The sequence below is a fragment of the Emys orbicularis genome, chromosome 23 (assembly GCF_028017835.1).
Source record: "Emys orbicularis isolate rEmyOrb1 chromosome 23, rEmyOrb1.hap1, whole genome shotgun sequence".
In the NCBI taxonomy this organism is placed as follows: domain Eukaryota; kingdom Metazoa; phylum Chordata; order Testudines; family Emydidae; genus Emys; species Emys orbicularis.
The window spans coordinates 20,012,257-20,036,883 of record NC_088705.1 but is presented as its reverse complement, the minus strand read 5'-3'; the positions used below and the strand labels follow the sequence as shown (position 1 = coordinate 20,036,883).

At 47.1% G+C, this 24,627-nt stretch overlaps 1 protein-coding gene across 2 annotated transcripts in view; it reads left to right on the top strand.

Moving 5' to 3' along the window:
• Positions 1–24,627, top strand: part of ZMPSTE24 (zinc metallopeptidase STE24) — a 133,659-nt gene that overhangs the window by 5,325 nt on the left and 103,707 nt on the right. For both annotated transcript variants that reach the window (XM_065421608.1, XM_065421607.1), the window contains exon 3: positions 17,911–17,997. In XM_065421608.1, coding sequence (XP_065277680.1) covers positions 17,911–17,997 — 87 coding nt within the window. The remainder of the gene's footprint in view (positions 1–17,910; positions 17,998–24,627) is intronic.

Genomic DNA, 24,627 nt, shown 5'->3' with positions numbered 1-24,627 from the left:
TGATTTTAATTCCCTGTAATCCATCCATCCTCCCCCCCTTCGAAATAAAGTAACTATTGTTTTGAAACCAAACCATGCATTCTTTCTTTCTTAATTAAAAAAAAAATTAGATAACGGACAAGGTAGCCTGGGTGGGGTGGGGGAGGAGGGAAGGACAAGGCCACATTGCTTATTGTACCCACACTAAAAATCAAAGTGTTTGAATGACATCCTTCTGTTGCTTGGGCCATCCTCTGGAGTGGAGTGGCTGGGTGCCCGGAGCCTCCCCCTGCCCGCGTTCTTGGGCGTCTGCGTGAGGAGGCTATGGCACATGGGGAGGAGGGTAGGCGGTTATACAGTGGATGCAGCGGGGATCTGTGCTCTTGTTGACTTTCCTGCAGGTCCAACAGACGCTTCATCATGTCCGTTTGCTCCCCCATTAGCCTCAGCATCGTGTCCTGCCTCCGCTCTTCGCGCTCACTTAATTCTTTCCTGGCCTCTGCCACTGAATGCCTCCATGCATTAAGCTGTGCCCTATCGGTGCGGGAGGACTGCATGAGCTCAGAAAACATGTCATCGCGAGTGCGGTTTTTTTCGCCTTCTAATCTGCAATAACCTCAGGGACGGAGATGATAGGGGGAGCATAGAAACATTCTATGCTCTACGATTCTGGGGGGACTGCATGGTCACCAGTGCTGCTGAGTTCGCCACGCTGACCAAACAGGAAATGAAATTCAAAAGTTCCCGGGGCTTTTCCTGTGTACCTGGCTAGTGCATCGGAGTTCAAAGTGCTGTCCAGAGCAGTCACAATGGAGCACTCTGGGATAGCTCCCGGAGACCAATACCGTCGATTTGCGTCCGCACTACCCCAAATTTGACCCAGCAAGGTCGATTTTAGTGCTATTCCCCTCGCCGGGGAGGAGTACTGAAGTCGATTTTAAGAGCCCTTTAAGTCGACAGAACGGGGTTGGTTGTGTGGACGCATTCATTTTAAAATGGATCTAACACGGCTAAATTCGACCTAACCCTGTAGTGTAGACCAGGGCTAATGGAAAAATGTGAGGCTGTCACACTGCATTAAATCAGTGAGAATGTGTGGACGCAGAGCTCACAGCTCTTCAGCTGAGCAGTGCCCCGAATCAGGGGCGTTCAGCTGGGGCCTGCCATTCACAGACTGTGAATCCCACTGGTCAGAGGCATGCCGGTGTGTCCGACCTTCCCCAATCCTCAGAAGTAACACCCCATAAGAAACATGATGGTCATGAGCCCACCTAAGGGATGTTGGCGTGTTGAGTCTTCCCTCATGCTTGGAATTGTGAGCTGCCACAAGAGGGACACTTATAGCTCTAGCAATCTGCCTGCCTGCTATCAACTTCTTCAAATGTTTGCTCATGTCCATTCCATGCTAGGTGTGTGCGTGCCATGTGCACAGTTGCTGGAGATTTTTCCCTCAGTGGTATCCATTGGGCCGGCTCTAGCACTCTCTGGAGTCGCATGCAAAGAGTGCCGCTGGCCTCACGCCCTCTCAGTTCCTTCTTACCACCCAGGACGGTTGCTGGAACAGCCCCTCTTGCTGTAGCAAGGCTTCTTTCCCAGTGGTTTGGACTTTCTCTGTACATATTTTGTATAGTTATTGTAGTTAACATATAGTTCTTAGACTCAGAGTATATGGTAGTGTTAGTAGTTTTCCCTGTTGTTGAGAGACTTTTCACCCCAGGGGCTGGGCATGCCCTGATCCCTGGGCTTCAATCCGTGTACCTTGTGTGGCAAGCTGATGCCAGTTGATGACCTGCACCCTAGCTGCCTAAACTGTCTCACAGAGAAGTGCCAGACCTGCAGAGACTTCAAAACCCACATGAGAAAGGATAGGGACATTTGGCTGAAGGCCATTCTTATGAAGGTGGCCCTCAGACCAGCCTCAAAGCCGAGCTGCTCTGAATCAGCACCAAGAACTTCAACATCCATGTGACGTGCTCCCCAGCACCGCTCTCCATTCCTGGTGCAGAGGAGGAGACATAAGAAACAACACACCAAGAGAGGGCATTCTCCAGGGCAGAGGAGGGACAAACAAGGCGCGACTAGCATAGTGAGACCCATAGTGAGCATAGTGGCCACTCGTCCTCCCCCGAGTCTCTGATGGCGCTGCCAACTCTGCCTAGAGTGCTGAGTCCGGTATGGGACTGGCCACCGACTTCCGGGAGCAGCCGTGGGATCAGGCGTCTGCTGGTTCCTTCAATTCCAGAGGCTTTCCAAGCGGCAAAGTACCTGCTGTCACTCCCGATCCTGCTGGCCCCTGAAGGACCCTCGTCAGCCAAGTCAACCAGGGACAGAAAGGAGCAAGGGTTGACAAGCTCCATGCGGCACCATCCAGAGGCAAGCCCCTCCATGGTCCCGATAGACCAGTCACTGGCCTGACCCCGGTTCCTCAGCATGCCTGGAGACAGAAGCGGGTACTGCACTGCTATGGTCTCCAGGGGAAGAATCTTCTTCTGAGTCTGAAGGGGAATCCTTGGCTGCACCCAAAACCTACTGGTACAGAGTCTACATGCCAGACTTTGGTACCAGCCCTTCTGCTGGCGCGTGGCCACTGGCTAATACAGTGGCAGTATTGGAATCCTTCAGGGTTTCCCCTGGTACTGGGCCCCCCTTCCCAATGCTCATACTGAGTGGTGTCAGAAAGGTGAGCTACTCTCTTCCTGTCTGACATTGGACCCTGATTTCAGTACCGACCCCAGTAAATGGCCCCAATGGATGTGGTGGAAGGTGGAGGAGTAGGAGGGAGCCCCTCCTCTGGCACAAGCCGCCTCCTTGTCATCCCCGGCGAGGCAGTTGCAGGCCCTAGTAACCAACTCCTGCAGGATGACTTCAGGGCCCACCAGGAGTTCCTGAAAAGGGTCATTGCGAATTTGGGCCTGGAAGTTGAGGCGCTTAAGGAGTCAGCACACAGCCTAATCAGCATCCTGGCTGCAGCTGCTCCCTCCAGAGTGGCCTTGCCTGTTAACGAAGCGGTCAATGGGCCCCATCAGAACACTGTGGCAGTCTTCTTCTCTGCCCCCCCCACCTCAAAAAGGGCAGAAAAGAAATACTATGTCCCAGCCACTGGGTTTGAGTACCTTTACTCACCCCCCTTGCCGCCCACCGGGGTCTCTGGTAGTGTTGGTGGCGAATGAGCGGGACAGACGGGCAGTCGAGTGCTACCCACAAAAATGGAGTCCAAGAGACTGTACCTGTTTGGATCTACGGTTTCGACAAGCGACCTCTAGTTACATATCTCCAACCAGCAGGCCCTGCAGCGGAGGTAGAATTTTAATCTGTGGGACTCATTGACCAAATTTAAGGAGACTCTGCCATAGGAGTCAAGGCAGGAGTTGTTCATAGCCATCCTAGATGAGGGCTAGACTGTGTCCAGGACTTCCCTCCAGGCGGCTCGATATGTGGCTTACTCAGCAGCCAGTACTATGGCATCGGCAGTCATCAGCAATCATGTGGCCTCCCTCTTGAAGTGCAGCAGTCCATCCAGGACCTCCCCTTTGAGGGCACCTCCCTGTTCTCTGAACAGACAGACTCAAAGTTTCACAGCCTCAAGGACTGGAGGGCCACTTTTCTCTCCTTGGGCCTTTATACACCTGCAGCTTCCAGGAAGCACTTTGTCATAACTATAAAGGGAAGGGTGACAGCTCCCCTGTGTACAGTGCTATGGAATCCCTCCTGGTCAGAGACTCTAAAATCCTTTTACCTGTAAAGGGTTAAGAAGCTCGGGTAACCTGGCTGACACCTGACCCAGAGGACCAATAAGGGGACAAGATACTTTCAAATCTTGGGGGGGGGGGAAAGGCTTTTGTGTGTGTCCTTTGTTTAAGGGGTTGTTCGCTCTTGGGACTGAGAGGGACCAGACATCAATCCAGGTTCTCCCCATCTTTCTAAACAAGTCTCTCTTATTTCAAAATTGTAAGTAAAAGCCAGGCAAGGCATCTTAGATTTACTTTGTTTTCTCAACTTGTAAATGTACCTTTTACTAAAGTGCTTATCTTGTTTGCTATACTTTGAACCTAAGACAGAGGGGATTCCTCTGAGCTCTTTAAGTTTGATTACCCTGTAAAGTTATTTTCCATACTGATTTTGCAGAGATGATTTTTACCTTTTGCTTTAATTAAAAGCCTTCTTTTTTTTAAAACCTGATTGATTTCTCCTTGTTTTAAGATCCAAAGGGGGTTTGGATCTGTATTCACCAGGAGTTGGTGAAAGGAAGGAGGGGGGAAGGGTCAATCTCTCCTTGTTTAAGATCCAAGCAGTTTGGATCTGTATTCACCAGGGAATTGGTGAAAGGTTTCTCAAGGCTTCCCAGGGAGGGAATCCATCGAGAATGGTGGCAGCGGGACCAGAGCTAAGCTGGTAGATAAGCTTAGCAGTTTTCATGCAGGCCCCTACATTTGTACCCTAAAGTTCAAAGTAGGGATACAGCCTTGACATGGTGGCACAGCGGTGGGATCGTTTTAAACCCAAAAGCCAGTAAGAGATTTTTTTTTTCCTTCTAGCTGCTTGGAAAGCAGAGCTGAAGGTAGATGCATATCTTATCTCTCCTTGCCTGAAGGCAGAGGTGTTAAGTTTTTTTTAACAAGGTCCTTTGTTAAGAGAACGGTTCAATAAGTGAGCAAACTTTGATCTAGTAAAGGTAATTTACAAGGTGAATTGTTTTTTTTTTTTTCTTTTTACATCCTCGGGAGTAGCTTGTTAGAAAGTCTCTGTTAACTCAGCAGCACTCAGCAGGAGCCTGAGCTAAGTACATCCCAGTTTCAGTCAACTGCAGAGGGGTGTGACCCAGCACAAGAAAACCAGGAAAATGACTACCAAAGAAGAAAAAGCTAAAGAGGAGGCCCACAAGAGAGCTATGGAGCTGAAAGAAAAAGAGATAGAGCTGAGAGACAGAGAAGAGAAAGCCAAAGAGGGGGCCCACAAGAGAGAGATGGAGCTGAGAGACAGAGAAGAGAAAGCCAAAGAGGAGGCCCACAAAAGAGAAATGGAGCTGGAAAAAGCCAAGCAGGAGGCCCATAAAAGAGAGATGGAGCTGAGAGAAAGAGAAGAAAAAGCCAAACAGGAGGCCCATAAAAGAGAGATGGAGCTGAAAGAAAAAGAGATGGAACTGGAAGCAGCAAGGACTAGGCAGGGTGCATCAGACCATCCTAACAACTCCTCTCCAGGTACCACTTCCCATCCCAGGAAATTCCCCACCTACAAGGCAGGCGATGATACTGAGGCCTTCTTAGAAAATTTTGAAAGGGCCTGCCTTGGATACGACATCCCTCCAACCCAGTACATGGTAGAGCTGAGGCCGCAGCTCAGTGGACCCTTAGCAGAGGTGGCGGCTGAAATGCCTAAGGAACACATGAACAGTTATGAACTTTTTAAAAACAAGGCCAGAATCAGAATGGGGCTAACACCTGAGCATGCCCGTCGGCGGTTCAGAGCCCTAAGGTGGAAACCTGATGTGTCATTTACCCGACATGCCTACCACATTGGGAAAAATTGGGATGCCTGGATATCAGGAGCAAATGTTAAATCTACGGAAGAGTTGCCCTTCCTATTGCAAATGGAGCAGTTTTTAGAGGGTGTTCCTGAGGAAATAGAAAGGTACATCCTAGATGGGAAGCCCAAAACTGTAACCGAGGCGGGGGAGATTGGAGCCAAATGGGTGGAGGTGACAGAAAAGAAAAAAGCTAGTAGCAGTTGGAGCGAATATCAGAAGGGGCAAACCGAAACAAAACCTTATCACCGGGGACAACCCAAGGCCCCACCCACATCCCAAGGGAAACCCCAGACGCCTTCTCACCCCACCACACCAGTCTCCATCAACCAACATCGCCCCGGTGATACCTTAGCAGGGCGATGTTTTAAATGTAATGAACTGGGGCATATAAAGGCTCACTGCCCCAAGAACCCCAACCGATTACAGTTCATTACACCCCAATCACACCAAAGAACCCCAGACCCAGATGCCTCTCTCATACCCTCGGAGCGAAGGGAAACCTTGAGAGTGGGCGGAAAGAAGGTTATCGCTTGGAGGGACACTGGGGCACAAGTGTCAACTATTCACCAATCCCTAGTGGACCCCAAACTCATCAACCCGGAGGCTACAGTGACAATTCAACCCTTCGTGTCACAGTCTGTAACCTTGCCTACAGCCAAGTTGCATGTCCAGTACAAGGGCTGGTCAGGAATGTGGACTTTTGCAGTCTATGACAATTATCCCATTCCCATGCTACTGGGGGAAGACTTGGCTAACCATGTGAAGCTAGCCAAGAGGGTGGGAATAGTCACCCGCAGCCAGGCTAAGCAAGCTTTCACCCCCATCCCTGTTCCTGAGCCGTCCACCAGGACCCCGTCTGTGTTACCGGAGACCCAACCACAGGTGGTGGAACCGGATCCCCTGCCAACGACTGCAACAGCCGTAGTGGATCCAATCCCAGAGACCCAGCCAAAGCCAGTCCCAGAACCGGAACTGGCAACGCAACCAGCACCAGAACCATTGCCAGCACTGAGTCCAGCGCTTGCAGCCCCGTCTACAACTCCAATGCCAGAGGGCACCAGCGAGCCTAAACTGGCGGAAGCAGCAGATAACCCTACCCAAGAGGCTCAGCCAGAGCCTGAAATACCACATAGTGCACCAGCGGACAGCGGTTCACAGTCAATGGAAAAAGCCCCAGCACCTGCATCGCTTCCAGAGGGACCAAGCCCCAGTCCACAGTCCAAGGAGGAACTGATGTCTCCAGCAACAAGGAAACAGTTCCAGGCCGAGCAGGAAGCAGATGACAGCCTTCAAAAAGCTTGGGAGGCGGCGCGGAGCACCCCACCGCCTCTCAGCTCTTCTAACCGATCCCGGTTTGTTGTAGAAAAAGGACTTTTATACAAGGAGACTCTTTCTGGTGGGCACCAGGAAGACTGGCATCCTCAAAGACAGTTGGTAGTTCCCACTAAGTATCGGGTAAAGCTCTTGAGCTTAGCCCATGATCATCCCAGTGGCCATTCTGGGGTGAACAGAACCAAAGACCGGTTGGGGAAGTCCTTCCACTGGGAGGGAATGGGCAAGGACGTTGCTAATTATGTCCGGTCTTGTGAGGTGTGCCAACGAGTGGGAAAGCCCCAAGATCAGGTTAAAGCCCCTCTCCAGCCACTACCCATAATTGAGGTCCCATTTCAGCGAGTAGCTGTGGATATTCTGGGTCCTTTCCCAAAGAAGACACCCAGAGGAAAGCAGTACGTACTGACTTTCATGGATTTTGCTACCCGATGGCCGGAAGCTGTACCCTTAAGCAACACCAAGACTAAAAGTGTGTGCCAGGCATTAGCAGACATTTTTGCCAGGGTAGGGTGGCCCTCCGACATACTTACAGATTCGGGAACTAATTTCCTGGCAGGGAACATGAAAAGCCTGTGGAAAGCTCATGGGGTGAATCACTTGGTTGCCACCCCTCATCACCATCAAACCAATGGTCTGGTGGAGAGGTTTAATGGAACTTTGGGGGCCATGATACGTAAATTCGTAAACGAACACTCCAATGATTGGGACCTAGTGTTGCAGCAGTTGCTTTTTGCCTACAGGGCTGTACCACATCCCAGTTTAGGGTTTTCACCATTTGAACTTGTGTATGGCCGCGAGGTTAAGGGGCCATTACAGTTGGTGAAGCAGCAATGGGAGGGGTTTACGCCTTCTCCAGGAACTAACATTCTAGACTTTGTAAGCAACCTACAAAACACCCTCCGACACTCTTTAGCCCTTGCTAAAGAAAACCTAAAGGATGCTCAGGAAGAGCAAAAGGCCTGGTATGATAAACATTCCAGAGAACGGTCCTTCAAAGTAGGAGACCAAGTCATGGTCTTAAAGGCGCTCCAGGCCCATAAAATGGAAGCGTCGTGGGAAGGACCATTCACGGTCCAGGAGCGCCTAGGAGCTGTTAACTATCTCATAGCCTCCCCCACCTCCAACATAAAGCCTAAGGTATACCATGTTAATTCTCTTAAGCCCTTTTATTCTAGAGAATTAAACGTTTGCCAGTTTACAGCCCAGGAAACTGATGACGCGGAGTGGCCTGCAGGTGTGTACTATGAAGGAAAAAGGAATGGTGGCGTGGAAGAGGTGAACCTCTCCACGACCCTGGGACGTCTGCAGCGACAGCAGATAAAGGAGCTGTGCACAAGCTTTGCACCGATTTTCTCAGCCACTCCAGGACGGACCGAACGGGCATACCACTCCATTGACACAGGTAATGCTCACCCAATTAGAACCCCACCCTACCGGGAGTCACCTCATGCCCAAGCGGCTATACAAAGGGAGATCCAGGACATGCTACAGATGGGTATAATCCGCCCCTCTACCAGTGCATGGGCATCTCCAGTGGTTCTAGTTCCCAAACCAGATGGGGAAATACGCTTTTGCGTGGACTACCGTAAGCTAAATGCTGTAACTCGTCCTGACAACTATCCAATGCCACGCACAGATGAGCTATTGGAAAAATTGGGACATGCCCAATTCATCTCTACTTTAGACTTAACCAAGGGGTACTGGCAAGTACCCTTAGATGAACCCGCTAAGGAAAGGTCAGCCTTCGTCACCCAGGCAGGGGTGTATGAATTCAATGTACTCCCTTTCGGGTTGCGAAATGCACCCGCCACCTTCCAAAGACTTGTAGATGGTCTCCTAGCAGGATTGGGAGAATCTGCAGTTGCCTACCTCGATGATGTGGCCATTTTTTCTGATTCATGGACAGAACACCTGGAGCACCTGAAAAAAGTCTTCGAGCGCATCCGGCAGGCAGGACTAACTGTTAAGGCTAAAAAGTGTCAAATAGGCCAAAACAGAGTGACGTACCTGGGGCACCAGGTGGGTCAAGGAACTATAAATCCCCTCCAGGCCAAAGTGGATGCTATCCAAAAGTGGCCGGTTCCAAAGTCAAAGAAACAGGTCCAATCCTTCTTAGGCTTGGCCGGATATTATAGGCGATTTGTACCACACTACAGCCAAATCGCCGCCCCGCTGACAGACCTAACCAGAAAGAAACAGCCAAATGCAGTTCAGTGGACTGATAAGTGTCAAAAGGCCTTTAACCAGCTTAAGGCAACACTCATGTCTGACCCTGTGCTAAGGGCCCCAGACTTTGACGAACCGTTCCTAGTAACCACAGATGCGTCCGAGCGAGGCGTGGGAGCAGTTTTAATGCAGGAAGGACCGGATCAAGAATTCCATCCTGTCGTGTTTCTCAGCAAGAAACTGTCTGAGAGGGAAAGCCACTGGTCAATCAGCGAAAAGGAATGCTACGCCATTGTGTACGCGCTGGAAAAGCTACGCCCATATGTTTGGGGACGGCGCTTCCAACTACAAACAGACCATGCTGCGCTACAGTGGCTTCATACCGCCAAGGGAAATAACAAAAAAACTTCTTCGGTGGAGTTTAGCTCTCCAAGATTTTGATTTTGAAATACAACACATTTCGGGAGCTTCTAACAAAGTGGCTGATGCACTCTCCCGGGAAAGTTTCCCAGAGTTAACTGGTTAACACTTGTTCTTGTAATGAAACATATTGTTAGTTTTTATATAATCAGTAGTATGTCTAAAGGTACATGTGTTTTATTAACTCTGTTTTCTCCTAAAGCTCCAGGAAGAAATCACAGCCAGTGTGGAACCGGACGTCCAACACTATCTGTGATTTGGGGGGCGTGTCATAACTATAAAGGGAAGGGTGACAGCTCCCCTGTGTACAGTGCTATGGAATCCCTCCTGGTCAGAGACTCTAAAATCCTTTTACCTGTAAAGGGTTAAGAAGCTCGGGTAACCTGGCTGACACCTGACCCAGAGGACCAATAAGGGGACAAGATACTTTCAAATCTTGGGGGGGGGAAAGGCTTTTGTGTGTGTCCTTTGTTTAAGGGGTTGTTCGCTCTTGGGACTGAGAGGGACCAGACATCAATCCAGGTTCTCCCCATCTTTCTAAACAAGTCTCTCTTATTTCAAAATTGTAAGTAAAAGCCAGGCAAGGCGTCTTAGATTTACTTTGTTTTCTCAACTTGTAAATGTACCTTTTACTAAAGTGCTTATCTTGTTTGCTATACTTTGAACCTAAGACAGAGGGGATTCCTCTGAGCTCTTTAAGTTTGATTACCCTGTAAAGTTATTTTCCATACTGATTTTGCAGAGATGATTTTTACCTTTTGCTTTAATTAAAAGCCTTCTTTTTTTTAAAACCTGATTGATTTCTCCTTGTTTTAAGATCCAAAGGGGGTTTGGATCTGTATTCACCAGGAGTTGGTGAAAGGAAGGAGGGGGGAAGGGTCAATCTCTCCTTGTTTAAGATCCAAGCAGTTTGGATCTGTATTCACCAGGGAATTGGTGAAAGGTTTCTCAAGGCTTCCCAGGGAGGGAATCCATCGAGAATGGTGGCAGCGGGACCAGAGCTAAGCTGGTAGATAAGCTTAGCAGTTTTCATGCAGGCCCCTACATTTGTACCCTAAAGTTCAAAGTAGGGATACAGCCTTGACAGGGCACCTCCCTGTTCTCTGAACAGACAGACTCAAAGTTTCACAGCCTCAAGGACTGGAGGGCCACTTTTCTCTCCTTGGGCCTTTATACACCTGCAGCTTCCAGGAAGCACTTTAGGCCCCAATAGCCTCTCAGGTTTGCAGTGTGTCCCAAGTAGGAGCCCTTCAAAAGAAAAGGAAAGGGTTATAAGTGGCGCCAACACCTCCCTCCTACCACAGCCTCCCAAACGGGCTCTCATAGATATCCCAGCAGGGCCAGGCAGGCCTTTTCAAGGTACGTCCGAGGGCGATATGCCAGTCTTGACTCCAGATCCATCTCCCCTTTTATTTTTGGACTGCCTGTCACCCTTCAACCCAGTGTGGTCAGATATAACATCGGACTATTGGGTACTGAGTACAGTAACTGTCAGTTACGCTCTCCAGTTTTCATCCACCCCACCCTCCACCCCTATCCCTCTTCAGGGACGATTCTCACAAGCTGCTTCTTGTCCAGGAGGTGCAAGCCCTCCTATATGTGGGGGTCGTAGAGGAGGTTCCTCAGGACTTGAGAGGGAAGGGGTTTTTACTCCTGATATTTCCTAATCCTGAAGGTTGGGGGGCGAGGGAGAGGGGAAATCTACAACCTATCCTGGACCTGCGTTGCTTCAACAAATATTTCAAGAAAGTCAACAGAAGTCAATTCTAGTCCCAGTTCAGAGAATAGAGTTCTTTGGGGCAGTGCTCAACTTGACCCAGGCCAAAGCCTCCCTACCGGAAGCCCAATTCTGAGCTATATCACACCTGATTTCCAAGGTCCCGATCCCCCTAATAACGACCGCTCAGTTTTGCCTCAAACTATTTAGACACATGATGGCATGTACCTGCCTCGTGCAGTATGCAAGGTTGTGCTTCATACCTCTCCAGATATGGCTGGTATCAGTCTACTCCCTGAGCAGACACCACCTGGACTCTACTCACAATTCCGCCTCTGGGCGTGGTGGAGAGACCCAGGATCCATAATGGAAGTGGTACCCTTTGCTGCCCCTGAACTGTCAATAACCCTAGTCTTGGATGTGTCAGACCTGGGATGGGGAGCCCACCTTGTCAGTATCATCTTCCAGAGGTAGGGGCCTCCCCAGGTGGACCTGTTTGCCACCAGACAGAACAGGAAATGCCATCAGTTCTGTTGGCTGCGCGGGCACAGCCTGGGTTCCCTCTCCAATGCCTTTCTGCTCTCATGGGCAGATCACTTACTGTACGCTTTCCCACCGATCACCTTGGTTCATAAGGTCCTTCTAAACATCAAACAGGACAAGGCGAAGGTTATCCTGATAGCACCGGCGTGGCCATCCCAGCATTGGTTCGATACGCTTCTGAACCTCTCAGTGGCCGTGCCACTCGTGCTTCCACTCCTCCCGGACTTGATTTCACAAGACCATGGCTAGTTGCTTCACCCAACCTCACCTCGCCTTCCTGCACCTGACTGTATGGTGGTTGAGTGGCTGAAGCCTGAGGAGCAGGCCTGCTCAGATCAGGTTCGACAGGTCTTGCTAGGTAGTAGAAAGCCTTCCTCCAGGCTGGCCAAGTGGAAACGTTTCACTTGTTGGGTCTCTGAACAGAATCTTTCTCCATCCCAATCTTCTCTGCAGACTATCTTGGACTACCTGCTCCACCTAAAGCATCAGGATCTGGCTCTCTCATCTATTAAGGTTCACTTGGCAGCTATCCACCCGTCTGTGAATGGCAGATCAGTGTTCTTCCACGAGATGACGGTCAAAGTTTCTCAGGGGGCTGGAAAGACTTTACCCTTAGGTTCGTGAATCGACACCTCCCCCCCCCCTCCCCCGCCATGGGACTCACAGGGCCTCCCTTCAAGCCATTAGTATCATGTCCCATACTTCTGCTCTCTTGGAAGGTCGCCTTCCAGATAGCGATCATCTCAGCTAGAAAGGTCTCTGAGATTAAGCCTTATGTCAGAACTCCCTTATATGGTGCTCTTCAAGGACAAGGTCCAGCTGTGTCCCCATCCGGCCTTCCTACCAAAAGTGATGTTGCAGTTCCACAACAACCAGGACATTTTTCTACCTGTCTTCTTTCCAAAACTTCACAAGACTACTGGGGAACATTGGATGTTAGGTGGGCCCTCACAATCTATATTGAGAGAACTAAGCCCTTCAGCAAGTCCACACAACTGTTTGTAGCAGTAGTGGAAAGGATGAGAAGGGTACCTGTGTCATCCCAAAGAATCTCATCCTGGATAACTGCCTGTATCCAAACTTGCTACAAACAGGCGAAGGTTCTGCCTCTGGCCATAGTGATCACTCATTCCACAAGAGCCCAGGCTTTCTAGGCAGCATTCATCACACAGGTACCAATCCAGGACATCTGCAGGGCTGCTACCTGGCTGTTGGTTCATACCTTTGCTTCCCGCTATGCCATCATCCAACAGGCCCGTGATGATGTCAGTTTCAGGAGAGCAGTATTGCAGTTAGCATGTCCATGAACTCCAAGTCCACCTCGAGGGGTACTGCTTGTGAATCACCTAGTATGGAATGGACATGAGCAAGCACTCAAAATAAAAAAACAGTTACTAACCTTTCGTAACTGTTGTTCTTCGAGATTTGCTGCTCATGTCCATTCCAGAACCGACCCTCCTACCCCTCTGTCAGAATTACCGGCAAGAAGGAATGCGGCAAGGGGGCGTGGGGCTGGGGGCGCTCTTTATACCAGCGCATAACTGCATAACTCAGAGGCTGCTAGAGGTGGACCAGCGGATACCTCTGAGGGAAAAATCTCTGGAAGAACAACAGTAATGAAAGGTTAGTAACTATTTTATCTTGCCTCAGCTTGCAGCTTGTTGCCATAGCTAATACGGCTCTGTGGTAGCATCTTTGCATCCACAAAGTCCAGAGCTGCAGTTCTGGTAAGTCCGACTTTGGGAATAACTGACTAGATGGTAGTAGTGCTGAAAAGGATCTGGGGGTTAGAATGGATCACAAATTGAATATGAGTCAACAATGTGGTGCAATTGTGAAAAAGGCTGGTGTCATTCTGGGGTGTATTAACAGGCGGGTGTAAGACATGAAAGGTGGTAGTTCTGCTCTAGCTGGCCTCCTCTGGAGTATTGTGTTGAGTTCTGGACACCACACTTGAGGAAAAATGTGGACAAATTGGAAAGAACCCGGAGGAGAGCGCAAAAAAAAAAAAAAAAGGGAGGGATAGCTCAGTGGTTTGAGCATTGGCCTGCTAAACCCAGGGTTGTGAGTTCAATCCTTGAGGGGGCCACTTAGGGATCTGGGGCAAAATCAGTACTTGGTCCTTGAAGGACATAAATCCACACCGTGTAGAGGTCAAAGCATAGGGGTTTATTACACACAGCGCTGGCGGAGTGTCACCTGGCTTATTAGGCTCAGAGACACTGTCAATCAATTGATTACAATGAAATATATAGATTTTCCATGGGCGGGGGAAAGTGACGGGGTAGGCAGTTCCACACCCCAGGATAGGTTTTGCAGCAAGACAAGATAGCACATTAGCCAATGGTTAAAAGGTTACATAATGTCTCCGCCCATGGTCTCAAATTAGCAAGTTAACATTTAATTAATACTTTGATAAAATGTTATTAGTATAAAATATATATGTTGAATTTTGATTTGGGGTCCATAGGAATGGAGCAACTCCTTTGATTGTCCAACAGGTACATTCCTAGGGGTTAAAGCAAAGAAACAGTGAAAGGATATGGTAATACAGATTGTCTCCTTTATGCCTTAAGGCAGGGCATTAGTCCCTGGGAAGGGAGGTGGAAGGATGCCATATCATTATACTGACATGTGCCAATTTTCATAAACTCAAGGTTGGATCTGTGGGAAGACTGTTTTTCCTTCAGGAGAAACACAATAGGAACAGGGATCCTTTGTTCAATTTGAAACATTGGATGAAACATAATTATTCAGTTATTGCTTCAACATCTGGCATTTCTACTGACCAAGCAGATCTTAGCAAAGGCAATGTCATCTTGTTTACCCCAGCTTTCTCTTAGCTGATCACTATTAGCTAGGCCTCTGGTCTCCAGACCAAACTCTGGACTTTGGGTCTGAGAAAGAGCTGGCACAATCCATATACCAGGTTGTTATATAACATGCACATGGATTTTAACCCTTCAGTCCTGCTAGTGAACGCAGGGGGCTGGACTCGATGACCTTTCAAGGTCCCTTCCAGTTCTAGGAGATAGGACATCTCCATTAATTTATTTTTATTTATTTATTTAAAGTTTAGAAAACCTGACCCCACTGGAATGGGTTACCTAGGGAGGTAGTGGAATCGCCATCCTTAGAGGTTTTTAAGGCCCGGCTTGACAAAGCCCTGGCTGGGATGATTTAGTGGGTGTTGGTCCTGCTTTGAGCAGGGGGTTGGACTAGATGACCACCTGAGGTCTCTTCCAACCCTAATCTTCTTTGATTCTATGACCTATGAGGAAAGGTAAAAAACACTGTGGTTGTTTAGTCTTGAGGAACGGAGACTGAGGGGGTATCTAATAAGTCTTCAAATAGGTTAAGGACTGTTATAAAGAGGTCTCAAGTATCAAAGGGGTAGCCGTGTTAGTCTGGATCTGTAAAAGCAGCAAAGAGTCCTGTGGCACCTTATACACTAACCGACGTATAGGAGCATGATCTTTCGAGGGTGAATACCCACTTCTTCGGATGCATGACATCCATCCATGACATGCATCCGAAGAAGTGGGTGTTCACCCACGAAAGCTCATGCTCCTATACGTCTGTTAGGCCTGGTCTACACTTACCCCCCAAGTCGAAGTAAGGTACGCAAATTCAGCTACGTGAATAACGTAGCTGAATTCGACATACCTTACTTCGAATTTACCGCGGTCCACACGCGGCAGGCAGGCTCCCCTGTCGACTTCGCGGTACTCCTCTCGCCGAGCTGGAGTACCGCAGTCGACGGGGATCACTTCCTGGTTCGATTTATCGCGTCCACACCAGACGCGATAAATCGAACTCGGAACTTCGATCCGCAGCCGTCGAACTACCGGGTAAGTGTAGACTAGCCCTTAGTCTATAAGGTGCCACAGGACTCTTTGCTGCTTATAAAGAGGACTGTGATCAGTTGTTTTCCATGTCCCTTGAGGGTAGGATAAAAAGCAATTGGTTTAATCTGGAACAAAGGAGATTTAGGTTTGATATTAAGAAAATGTTTCTATTGATAAGGATAGTTAAGCTCTGGAATAAGCTTCCAAGGGATGTTGTGGAATCCCCATCATTGAAGGTTTTTAAGAACAGGTTGGACAAACACCGGTCAGGGATGGTTTAGGTTTACTTGGTCCTGCTTCAGCACAGGACACTAGGTTAGATGACTTTTTGAGTTCCCTTCTAGACCTGCATTTCTATCGTTCTGAGATTTCCTTCTGTCAGTATTAGTGTGTTTTTAAAGACCAGTGATTCATCTTGGGATCCCTCAGTATGTCTTGATCTTCATTAACAAGCTAGGATATGTACCTTTCTTTGACACTTTAGGGCAGACTTCTGTCCTTTAAGATACTTTCTTTGTTGCAGCAATCTCACAATGATGAGGGAGTGAGCTCATCTTTAATCATCCCTTCTCCTCACCCTCTGTTCTTTCTAGAAAGTTTTTTTATTAGCTTACTCTTTGTCCCCAAAGTGAACACCCAGTTCCATGTGAGTGAACCCATTGTTTTTCATCTGTCTGAACCCGGTACTCCCTTCGGACAATAGGCTGTGTTTTGTTAAGCGTGTTCTCAAGTTCGATCTTAATAATTCTCGGAATTTAGAATGTCAAAACAGCTGTCTCTGTTTTGAGGGTTTTAAAGGCTGCAGCTAATGCCAGTGTTGCTTTTTGTGCTTTAGGCTGCATTCTTGCAGCATATGACCAGGTTGGTGGACTTGGCTTGGATTTATCAGGTGCTACTTGGCTAGAAAAGCTTCCTCTTTATGGGCAGTGAGCATTCATTTCCTAGGTATATAAGGTGGCAATGTGGTCATCATCCTGCTTCTTGATATACCGCCTCATTAACTGGGCCTCTTTGCTTCTCAGGCTGTCTTTTGGCTCTAGGGCCCTGCTAGCAACACGGTAAGGTAGGCCTCCTGCGACAACTGCTTGTTACATACACTGTCTGTCCAGTAATGCACTTTCATAGGTGGGAGAAGTGAGAGGCATATGACAAAGGAACATTACTTACTGGTAATTCTGTTTGTCATAGTTTCCTCTTCTCCCCTCCTTCCCCCCCCTCCCTCCTTTACAAGGTGCTTGCCTGTTATTTCTCTTGGTGTCTTACAGACTGACTTTGGAAGTTAGACTAGAGGGAGACTTTCTGGCTGAAACTCATGTAATCAAGATGGGGTTTCAGAACTCTTTGACTCCTTTCTTCCAATAGGTGAAACTACAGCACTGTCTGGCCATTAATCCTGTGTAGTAGAATGATAGAAGAGGAAAATGCAACTAACAGAATGATCAGTAAGTGATTTTAGTTTTTTTCCCTTTCATCTCACTTTATTCATGATCTTTTACTGAAGAGAGTTAGCAACTTGTCTTTATATTACCTTTAGTCAATAACTAGAATTCTGGGTGTTAGAGGCTCTAAAAAGGTTAGAGGCAACTTGCAAGGGCAGAAACACAGTTTTTCTTGTGTCCTTTTGTCATCTTTTATGATATCTAAACTTCAGCCTGAAAGTTGTTTTACTTTATAAAAAAAAAAAAAAAAAAAACCTGCTTGTTTTTGTATATCAGAAATTAGGTTCTATCCAGGCTGGAAGATGCTCTGATGACTTGAGATCTAGTGCAAGGTGATATCACACTAGCTAAGGAAGTAAAAGACAGACTACACCTCTATCCCAATATAACGCGACCCGATATAACACGAATTCGGATATAACGCGATAAAGCAGTGCTCCGGGGGAGGGGGGGGGGCTGCGCACTCCGGCGGATCAAAGCAAGTTCGATATAACGTGGTTTCACCTATAACACGGTAAGATTGTTTTTGGCTCCCGAGGACAGCATTATATCGGAGTAGAGGTGTATTTGAAAGTCTGTTTTTGTTTTTTATCCGCTATTTAACTTCACTGGTTGTCATTATGAATAAGGAAGCCTTTGTTAAAGATGTACCCCCAAATCTTCAATTAACGTAGTAGAGGCCACAGTAAACATGCCCTGAGATGTCCCAACATTTCCCAAGCAAAACCAAGGAAGGTCTGACTTGCTATTCCTGATGTCTAAGGTTAAAGAGGGGCGGGGGGGGGGGGGCAGCTTTCAAGTGTTCTTTATATATTGTAAAGAAGCAAAAAGATGTTAAAAAAAATTCCAGGTCACTTTTCAAAATTGGTCTTGTCTTTTCAGGCTTTTTTGCTCCATGATAGCACAGAATGAATTGAATCCATTGCATGTTTTTTGTTATAGTTGATTCTTCTCTGTGGAGGAATTCCTTTCCTTTGGAATGTATCTGGACAAATCTCTGGTCGTGCTGGTTTTGAACCAGAATACGAGGTAAGCATTTTTAACTGTTTGTGAAAATGATGGGTTCCTAAACTGTGTGTATAACAGAATTTATGGTAAAGCTCCCATTTAGTTTTATTGTACTGTAGAGTAAAAAAAGTTTGTTTATTTATAGTTAATTTTCTGATATGGTGAACTGGATGGTTCTGAGGACTGATAATAGTATATGAAGCCTTTTGTTACTAGATCACTAATTCAAATCCTGCCTGGTCTCTGGCCATCAAACAGCTTTTTGTCACACAAGTCAATTGAGATGGTTATCAGTTTTTTAGTGGCACCCTTTTGCAGTCTCAGAATGGACACAAAGAGGGCTCACTCCTAGATGTGGTCTTTCCAGGTCAGAGATGTGGGGAGGAAGTGTGAGGCTTCCTGGGTGATGTCTGTTTGGTGAATTAAATAAATAAATAAATAAATAAATTTTAAAAAATTAAAATTAATGGAGATATCCCATCTCCTAGAACTGGAAGGAACCTTGAAAGGTCATCGAGTCCAGCCCCCTGCCTTCACTAGCAGGACCAAGTACTGATTTTGCCCCAGATCCGTAAGTGGCGCCCTCAAGGATTGAACTCCCAACCCTGGGTTTATCAGGCCAATGCTCAAACCACTGAGCTATCCCTCCCCCACCCCCCCAATGAATTCGTGTTATTCTCAATGCTGGAAGCCCTGACAAGTAAGAAAAATTACTTACAGTGAATAATTTAAAATGGAAAGAAACTTTTTTTCCTTCTCCCTCATTGTATTGCCTTGGCAGATCCCCATGTAACCACCATAGAGGGGGTAAATTACCTTGCCTTACCCATCCCTCAGTTCTTTTGACTGGCCATGGTAGTCATGGATCCCAACCTCCTTTTTGCATGGTCTAAGCCTGTTGCTACACTATGGGCACTATAGTGGTACAGCTGTAGGGTAGATGCTTTCTGTTGTTCCATAACTGTAGGCACTCCACCTCCTCGAGTGATGGTAGCTAGCTCTGTCTGCACAGGTAGGTTGGCATAGCTAGGGCATTTGGGGTGTTGTTTTTCCCCCCCCCCACACCCTGAGCACCATAGTTATGTCAACCTAACTTTTAGGTGTAAACCAGGCCTTAATTTTTACTGCTAAAATTAAACTTTACTATGTAAACTAAACTATGTAAAACTTTATCTTTTGTTGAATAGTTCTTAGTATAAAAACTGATCCAAACCCATAGAAGTCAATGGGAAGACTCCCGTTGATTTCTGTAGACTCTGGATAAAGCCCATAGTTAAGATTTGTTTTTGTAGCATTTAGGATTTATCAGTCAGAATTTGCTGCTATGGTAGACAGAGAGTGCAGAATAGGAGAAGAGACTTTCCTCTTGCTGTTCAAGTACGTTCAAACCAGCAATGCAACTTCAGCATTTTGTTTAGAAACATTTTAAGCTACAGTCCCACAATCAAGAAAGAAGGCCATATTGGATAAGAAACTTACCTGGTTTAGAGGGGAATTAAAACAGACAAAAAACAAATGGAAGAAAAGAGAAGTTGATAGTAATGAACATAAATCAGAAGCTAGGAATTGGAAAAAATTGATAAGGGAAGGAAAGTGACACTAGGATGAGACTACCTACTATGGCATTTAGCCGATCTGTCACTGCTTGCAGCAAATGTCTACAATGACTGATGATGGTACATTAGATGGGGAGGGCTCTGAATTACTACGCAGTGCGCACCCCCCCCCGGAGCACTGCTTTATCGCGTTATATCCAAATTCGTGTTATGTCGGGTCGCGTTATATTGGGGTAGATGTGTAGTCTGTCTTTTACTTCCTTAGCTAGTGTGATATCACCTTGCACTAGATCTCAAGTCATCAGAGCATCTTCCAGCCTGGGTCTTGCCCATGTTCGTAGGGTCCAATTGATCTCCATATTTGGGGTCGGGAAAGAATTTTCCCCCTGTTCAGATGGTAGAGACCCTGGTGTTTTTCACCTTCCTCCAGAGCATGGGGCATGGGTCACTTGAAGGTTTAACCTAGTGTAAATTGTGGGTTCTCTGTTACTTGAATTCTTTAGTTCATGATTTGAGGACTTCAGTAACTCAGCCAGAGGTTAGGGGTCTATTACAGGAATGGGTGGGTGAGATTCTGTGACCTGCAATGTGCAGGAGGTCAGATTAGATGATCATGATGATTCTGACCTTAGAGCAGAGGGGCCGGGGCCATGACCACCCCACTCTTTAACAAAAGAAACCACCTTGGTGGCCAAGGGCGGGTAGTGCCGGATTCGCTCTGCTCCAGAGAGGCACTGCGTTCTCCTCCTCCACAGCCCCATATCACCTGGGGCTGCTCCGCCTCCTACCTGCATCTCATGGGCGGGCTCCCTGTGTGGCTGCAGCTCACAGCCTGGCTCCGAAAGCAGCAGACGCGTCCCAGTCCAGGCAGAGGACGCCCAACTCAGACTGAGGGTGGGTGCGGATGCCCACTGCAGTGTTGAGAGGGGGGAGGGGAGTCCATGGGTGCAGTTTGGGGGGCAGCAGGGGGTCATTGGCTCCCCAAACAGAGGCAAGGTGTGGTGTGTGTGGGGGTGCACGCTGAGTCACTGCCACTGCTCCCCCCTCCCCCCATTTTTGTGAGCACGGAGCTGCTCTGCCTGAGGGAAAAGGGGGCTCTGTCTGTCTCACCCTGTGTCTTCCTCCTCTTCTGCATGTTCCTGGCTCACTCAGTTCCTCTCCCCAGCATCCACTTTGCTGCCTCTTGCAAAGGTGGGGGCAGTGGGGAAGGGATAAGGCGGGGGGGGAGTGAAGGGGTTGGGAGGGGAGGGGATGGAGCAGGGAGGGGGAAACTCAAAGCTATTAGGGGAAATCTTCCTGGCAATGCAATCTCTGCCTTAGGCTGTGGAATAGTCTCCCTTGGGACTTTTAAAAGGAGACTGGACAAAACATACTGTAAGGATCAGCCCTGCATTGGTGGGGGGAGAGTCCGAGCCGGGATGATCACAGAGGGCTTTTTTCCCTGTAACTTCTATAATTCCATCCCACTATTCAGGGAGTACAAATTCTGGTACTAAAGGCCTGGGTGCCTGGATCCCATTGCACTGGGATTGTGAATTAATACCTTGATATGCAACTCCTACTGGGCCAGTAATGCAGATCCTGCTGCTAGTAAAGCTGTTTGCAGGTGCCCTTGTGTTTAGCTGAACCCTTACACTCAGGGATTGAGTGCATCCCCACTATACTGAGAGCATGCATTGTGACACTGCTATCTTGCTGTGTGGATCCCAGTGTGCTTGTACTGTGAATTTTTGACATGCTGCTACATTAATCTCATTGTGCTGGTAGTACTAGTTCTCTGGTGTAATGATGACATTATGCTAGGAATATGAATCCTGAATATAGTGCTCTGGTGTGGTGGTCACTCTGGGCTGTTAATGTGAATCCTCCATTTTTGTATGCAGTATTGTTGTAACTCTTCTTACTTCTGTTGGTGAGAGAGACAAGCTTCTTAGCTTATGCAGAACTCTTCTTCAGGTCTGTAAGCTCGAAAGCTTGTCTCTCTCACCAATGGAAGCTGGTCCAATAAAATATATTACATATCCCACCTTGTTCTCTAATATGAATCCTGTCATTATGGCCCTTTTGGATGCACCCTAACATACTGAGAGCATGAAACTTGGCCACTAGAGGAGGAGTGTAAATCTTGATGCCAGAAGCCTGCTGTGTAGAGCTCACGCCACTCTGAGCCTGGGAGTTTTAATTTTGGCATGTGTATCCTGATGCCAATCCATGAAGGCAGTGGAGTTTGGAAATAAGGTGAACACAGGGCCAATCTTATGGGTGGGCACTGTGGTCGGGGGGCGCTGTGGTCAAGAGGCAAGGAGAGGGTTGGGCTTGGGGTGCAAGGTCATGGAAGGGAACTCAGGGCAATGGGGGGAGGCAGTGGGGCCCAGGAGTGATGGGGGAGGGATTCCTCTGCCACTTTGACCTTAGCCCCCCCCAATTTTAGGCAAGGTGCCTGAACCTTTGTAAAAGTGGGGGGGGGCTAAGGTCAAAGTGGCAGAGGAATCCCTCCCCCATCACTCCTGGGCCCCACTGCCTCCCCCCATTGCCCTGAGTTCCCTTCCATGACCTTGCACCCCAAGCCCAATCCTCTCCTTGCCTCTTGACCACAGCGCCCCCCGACCACAGTGCCCCCCGACCACAGTGCCCACCCATAAGATTGGCCCTGTGTTCACCTTATTTCCAAACTCCACTGCCTTCATGGATTGGCATCAGGATACACATGCCAAAATGAAGCTAATGGATGACATCAAGAAGGCTGAGGTATTTAATGCCTATTTTGCTTCAGTCTTCACTAAAAAGGTAAATTGAAACCAGATACATAACACAATTAATATTAACTACCAGGGGAAGAAATGCAAGCCAAAAATATGGAAAGAACAGGTTAAAGAATATTTAGATAAGTGAAAAGTGCTCAAGTCAGCAGGGCCTGATGAAATTCACCCTAGTGTACTTATGGAACTAGCTGAAGCTATATCAGAACTGTTAAACTAAGAACTTTTAAACTAAGAGATGGGGGATTGCTGCAGCGGAGCATGTGGATCGGACAGAGACTTCTCTTAGAGGAGAGTCTATTGATAGAGATTCTCTAGGTTCTAGTCAGGAGGAGAGGATGGAAGAGGATAAACTATGGGCCAGATCAGACGAGAAACATTCACATAATAAAGAATCTGACACATCAGAAAAGGGCAGACAAATAAACAGTTACAGGTTTTTAAAGTGCTTGTACACAAATGCTAGAAGTCTAAATAATAAGATGGGTGAACTAGAGTGCCTTGTGTTAAAGGAGGATATTGATATAATAGGCATCACAGAAACCTGGTGGAGTGGGGACAATCAATGGGACACAATCATTCTGGGGTACAAAATATATTGGAAGGACAGAACAGGTACTGCGGGGGGGAGTGGCACTATATGTGAAAGAAAATGTAGAATCAAATGAAGTAAAAATCTTAAATGAATCCACATGTTCAATAGAATTGCTGTGGATAGTAATTCCATGCTCTAATAAGAATATAACAGTAGGGAGCTATTATCGACCACCTGACCAGGACAGTGATAGTGCCGATGAAATGCTAAGGGAGATTAGAGAGGCTATCAAAATAAAGAACTCGATATTAGTGGGGGATTTCAATTATCCCCATATTGACTGGGTACATGTTACCTCAGGACGAAATGCAGACACAAACTTTCTCGATACTTTAAATGACTGCTTCTTGGAGCAGCTGGTACAGGAACCCACAAGGGGAGAGGCAATTCTCGATTTAGTCCTGAGTAGAACACAGGATCTGGTCCAAGAGGTAACTATAATAGGACCGCTTGGAAATAGTGACCATAATATAACAACATTTAACATTCCTGTGGTGGGAAGAACACCTCAACAGCCCAACACTGGCATTTAATTTCAGAAAGGGGAACTATGCAAAAATGAGGAGGTTAATTAAACAGAAATTAAAAGGTATAGTGACTAGAGTGAAATCCCTGCAAGCTGTATAGACACTTTTCAAAGACACCATAATAGAGGTCCAACTTAAATGTATACCCAAAATTAAAAAACACAGTAAAAGAACTAAAAAAGAGCCACCGTGGCTTAACAACCATGTAAAAGAAGCAGTGAGAGATAAAAAGGCATCTTTTAAAAAGTGGAAGTCAAATCCTAGTTAGGTAAATAGAAAGGAGCATAAACACTGCCAAATTAAGTGTAAAAATGTAATCAGAAATGCCAAAAAGGAGTTTGAAGAACAGCTAGCCAAAAACTCAAATGGTAATAACAAAATGTTTTTTAAGTACATCAGAAGCAGGAGGCCTGGTAAACAATCAGTGGGGCCCCTGGACGATCGAGATACAAAAGGAGTGCTTAAAGACGATAGTCATTGCGGAGAAACTAAATGGATTCTTTGCTTCAGTCTTCACGGCTGAGGATGTTAGGGAGATTCCCAAACCTGAGCCGTCCTTTGTAGGTGATAAATCTGAGGAATTGAAGTGTCACTAGAGGAGGTTTTGGAATTAATTGATAAACTTAACAGTAACAAGTCACCGGGACCAGATGGCATTCACCCAAGACTTCTGAAAGAATTCAAATATGAAATTGCGGAACTATTAACTATGGTTTGTAACCTGTCCTTTAAATCGGCTTCTGTACCCAATGACTGGAAGATAGCTAATGTAACGCCAATATTTAAAAAGGATCTAGAGGTGAGCCCGGCAATTACAGACCGGTAAGTCTAACGTCAGTACCGGGCAAATTAGTTGAAACAATAGTAAAGAATAAAATGTCAGACACATAGAAGAACGTAACTTGTTGGGCAAAAGTCAACATGGTTTCTGTAAAGGGAAATCATGTCTTACTAATCTAGTAGAGTTCTTTGAAGGGGTCAACAAACATGTGGACAAGGGGGATCCAGTGGACATAGTGTACTTAAATTTCCAGAAAGCCTTTGACAAGGTCCTTCGCCAGAGGCTCTTACGTAAATTAGGTTGTCATGAGATAACAGGGAAGATCCTTTCATGGATTGAGAACTGGTTAAAAGACAGGGAACAAAGGGTAGGAATAAATGATAAATTTTCAGAATGGAGAGGGGTAACTAGTGGTATTCCCAAGGGTCAATCC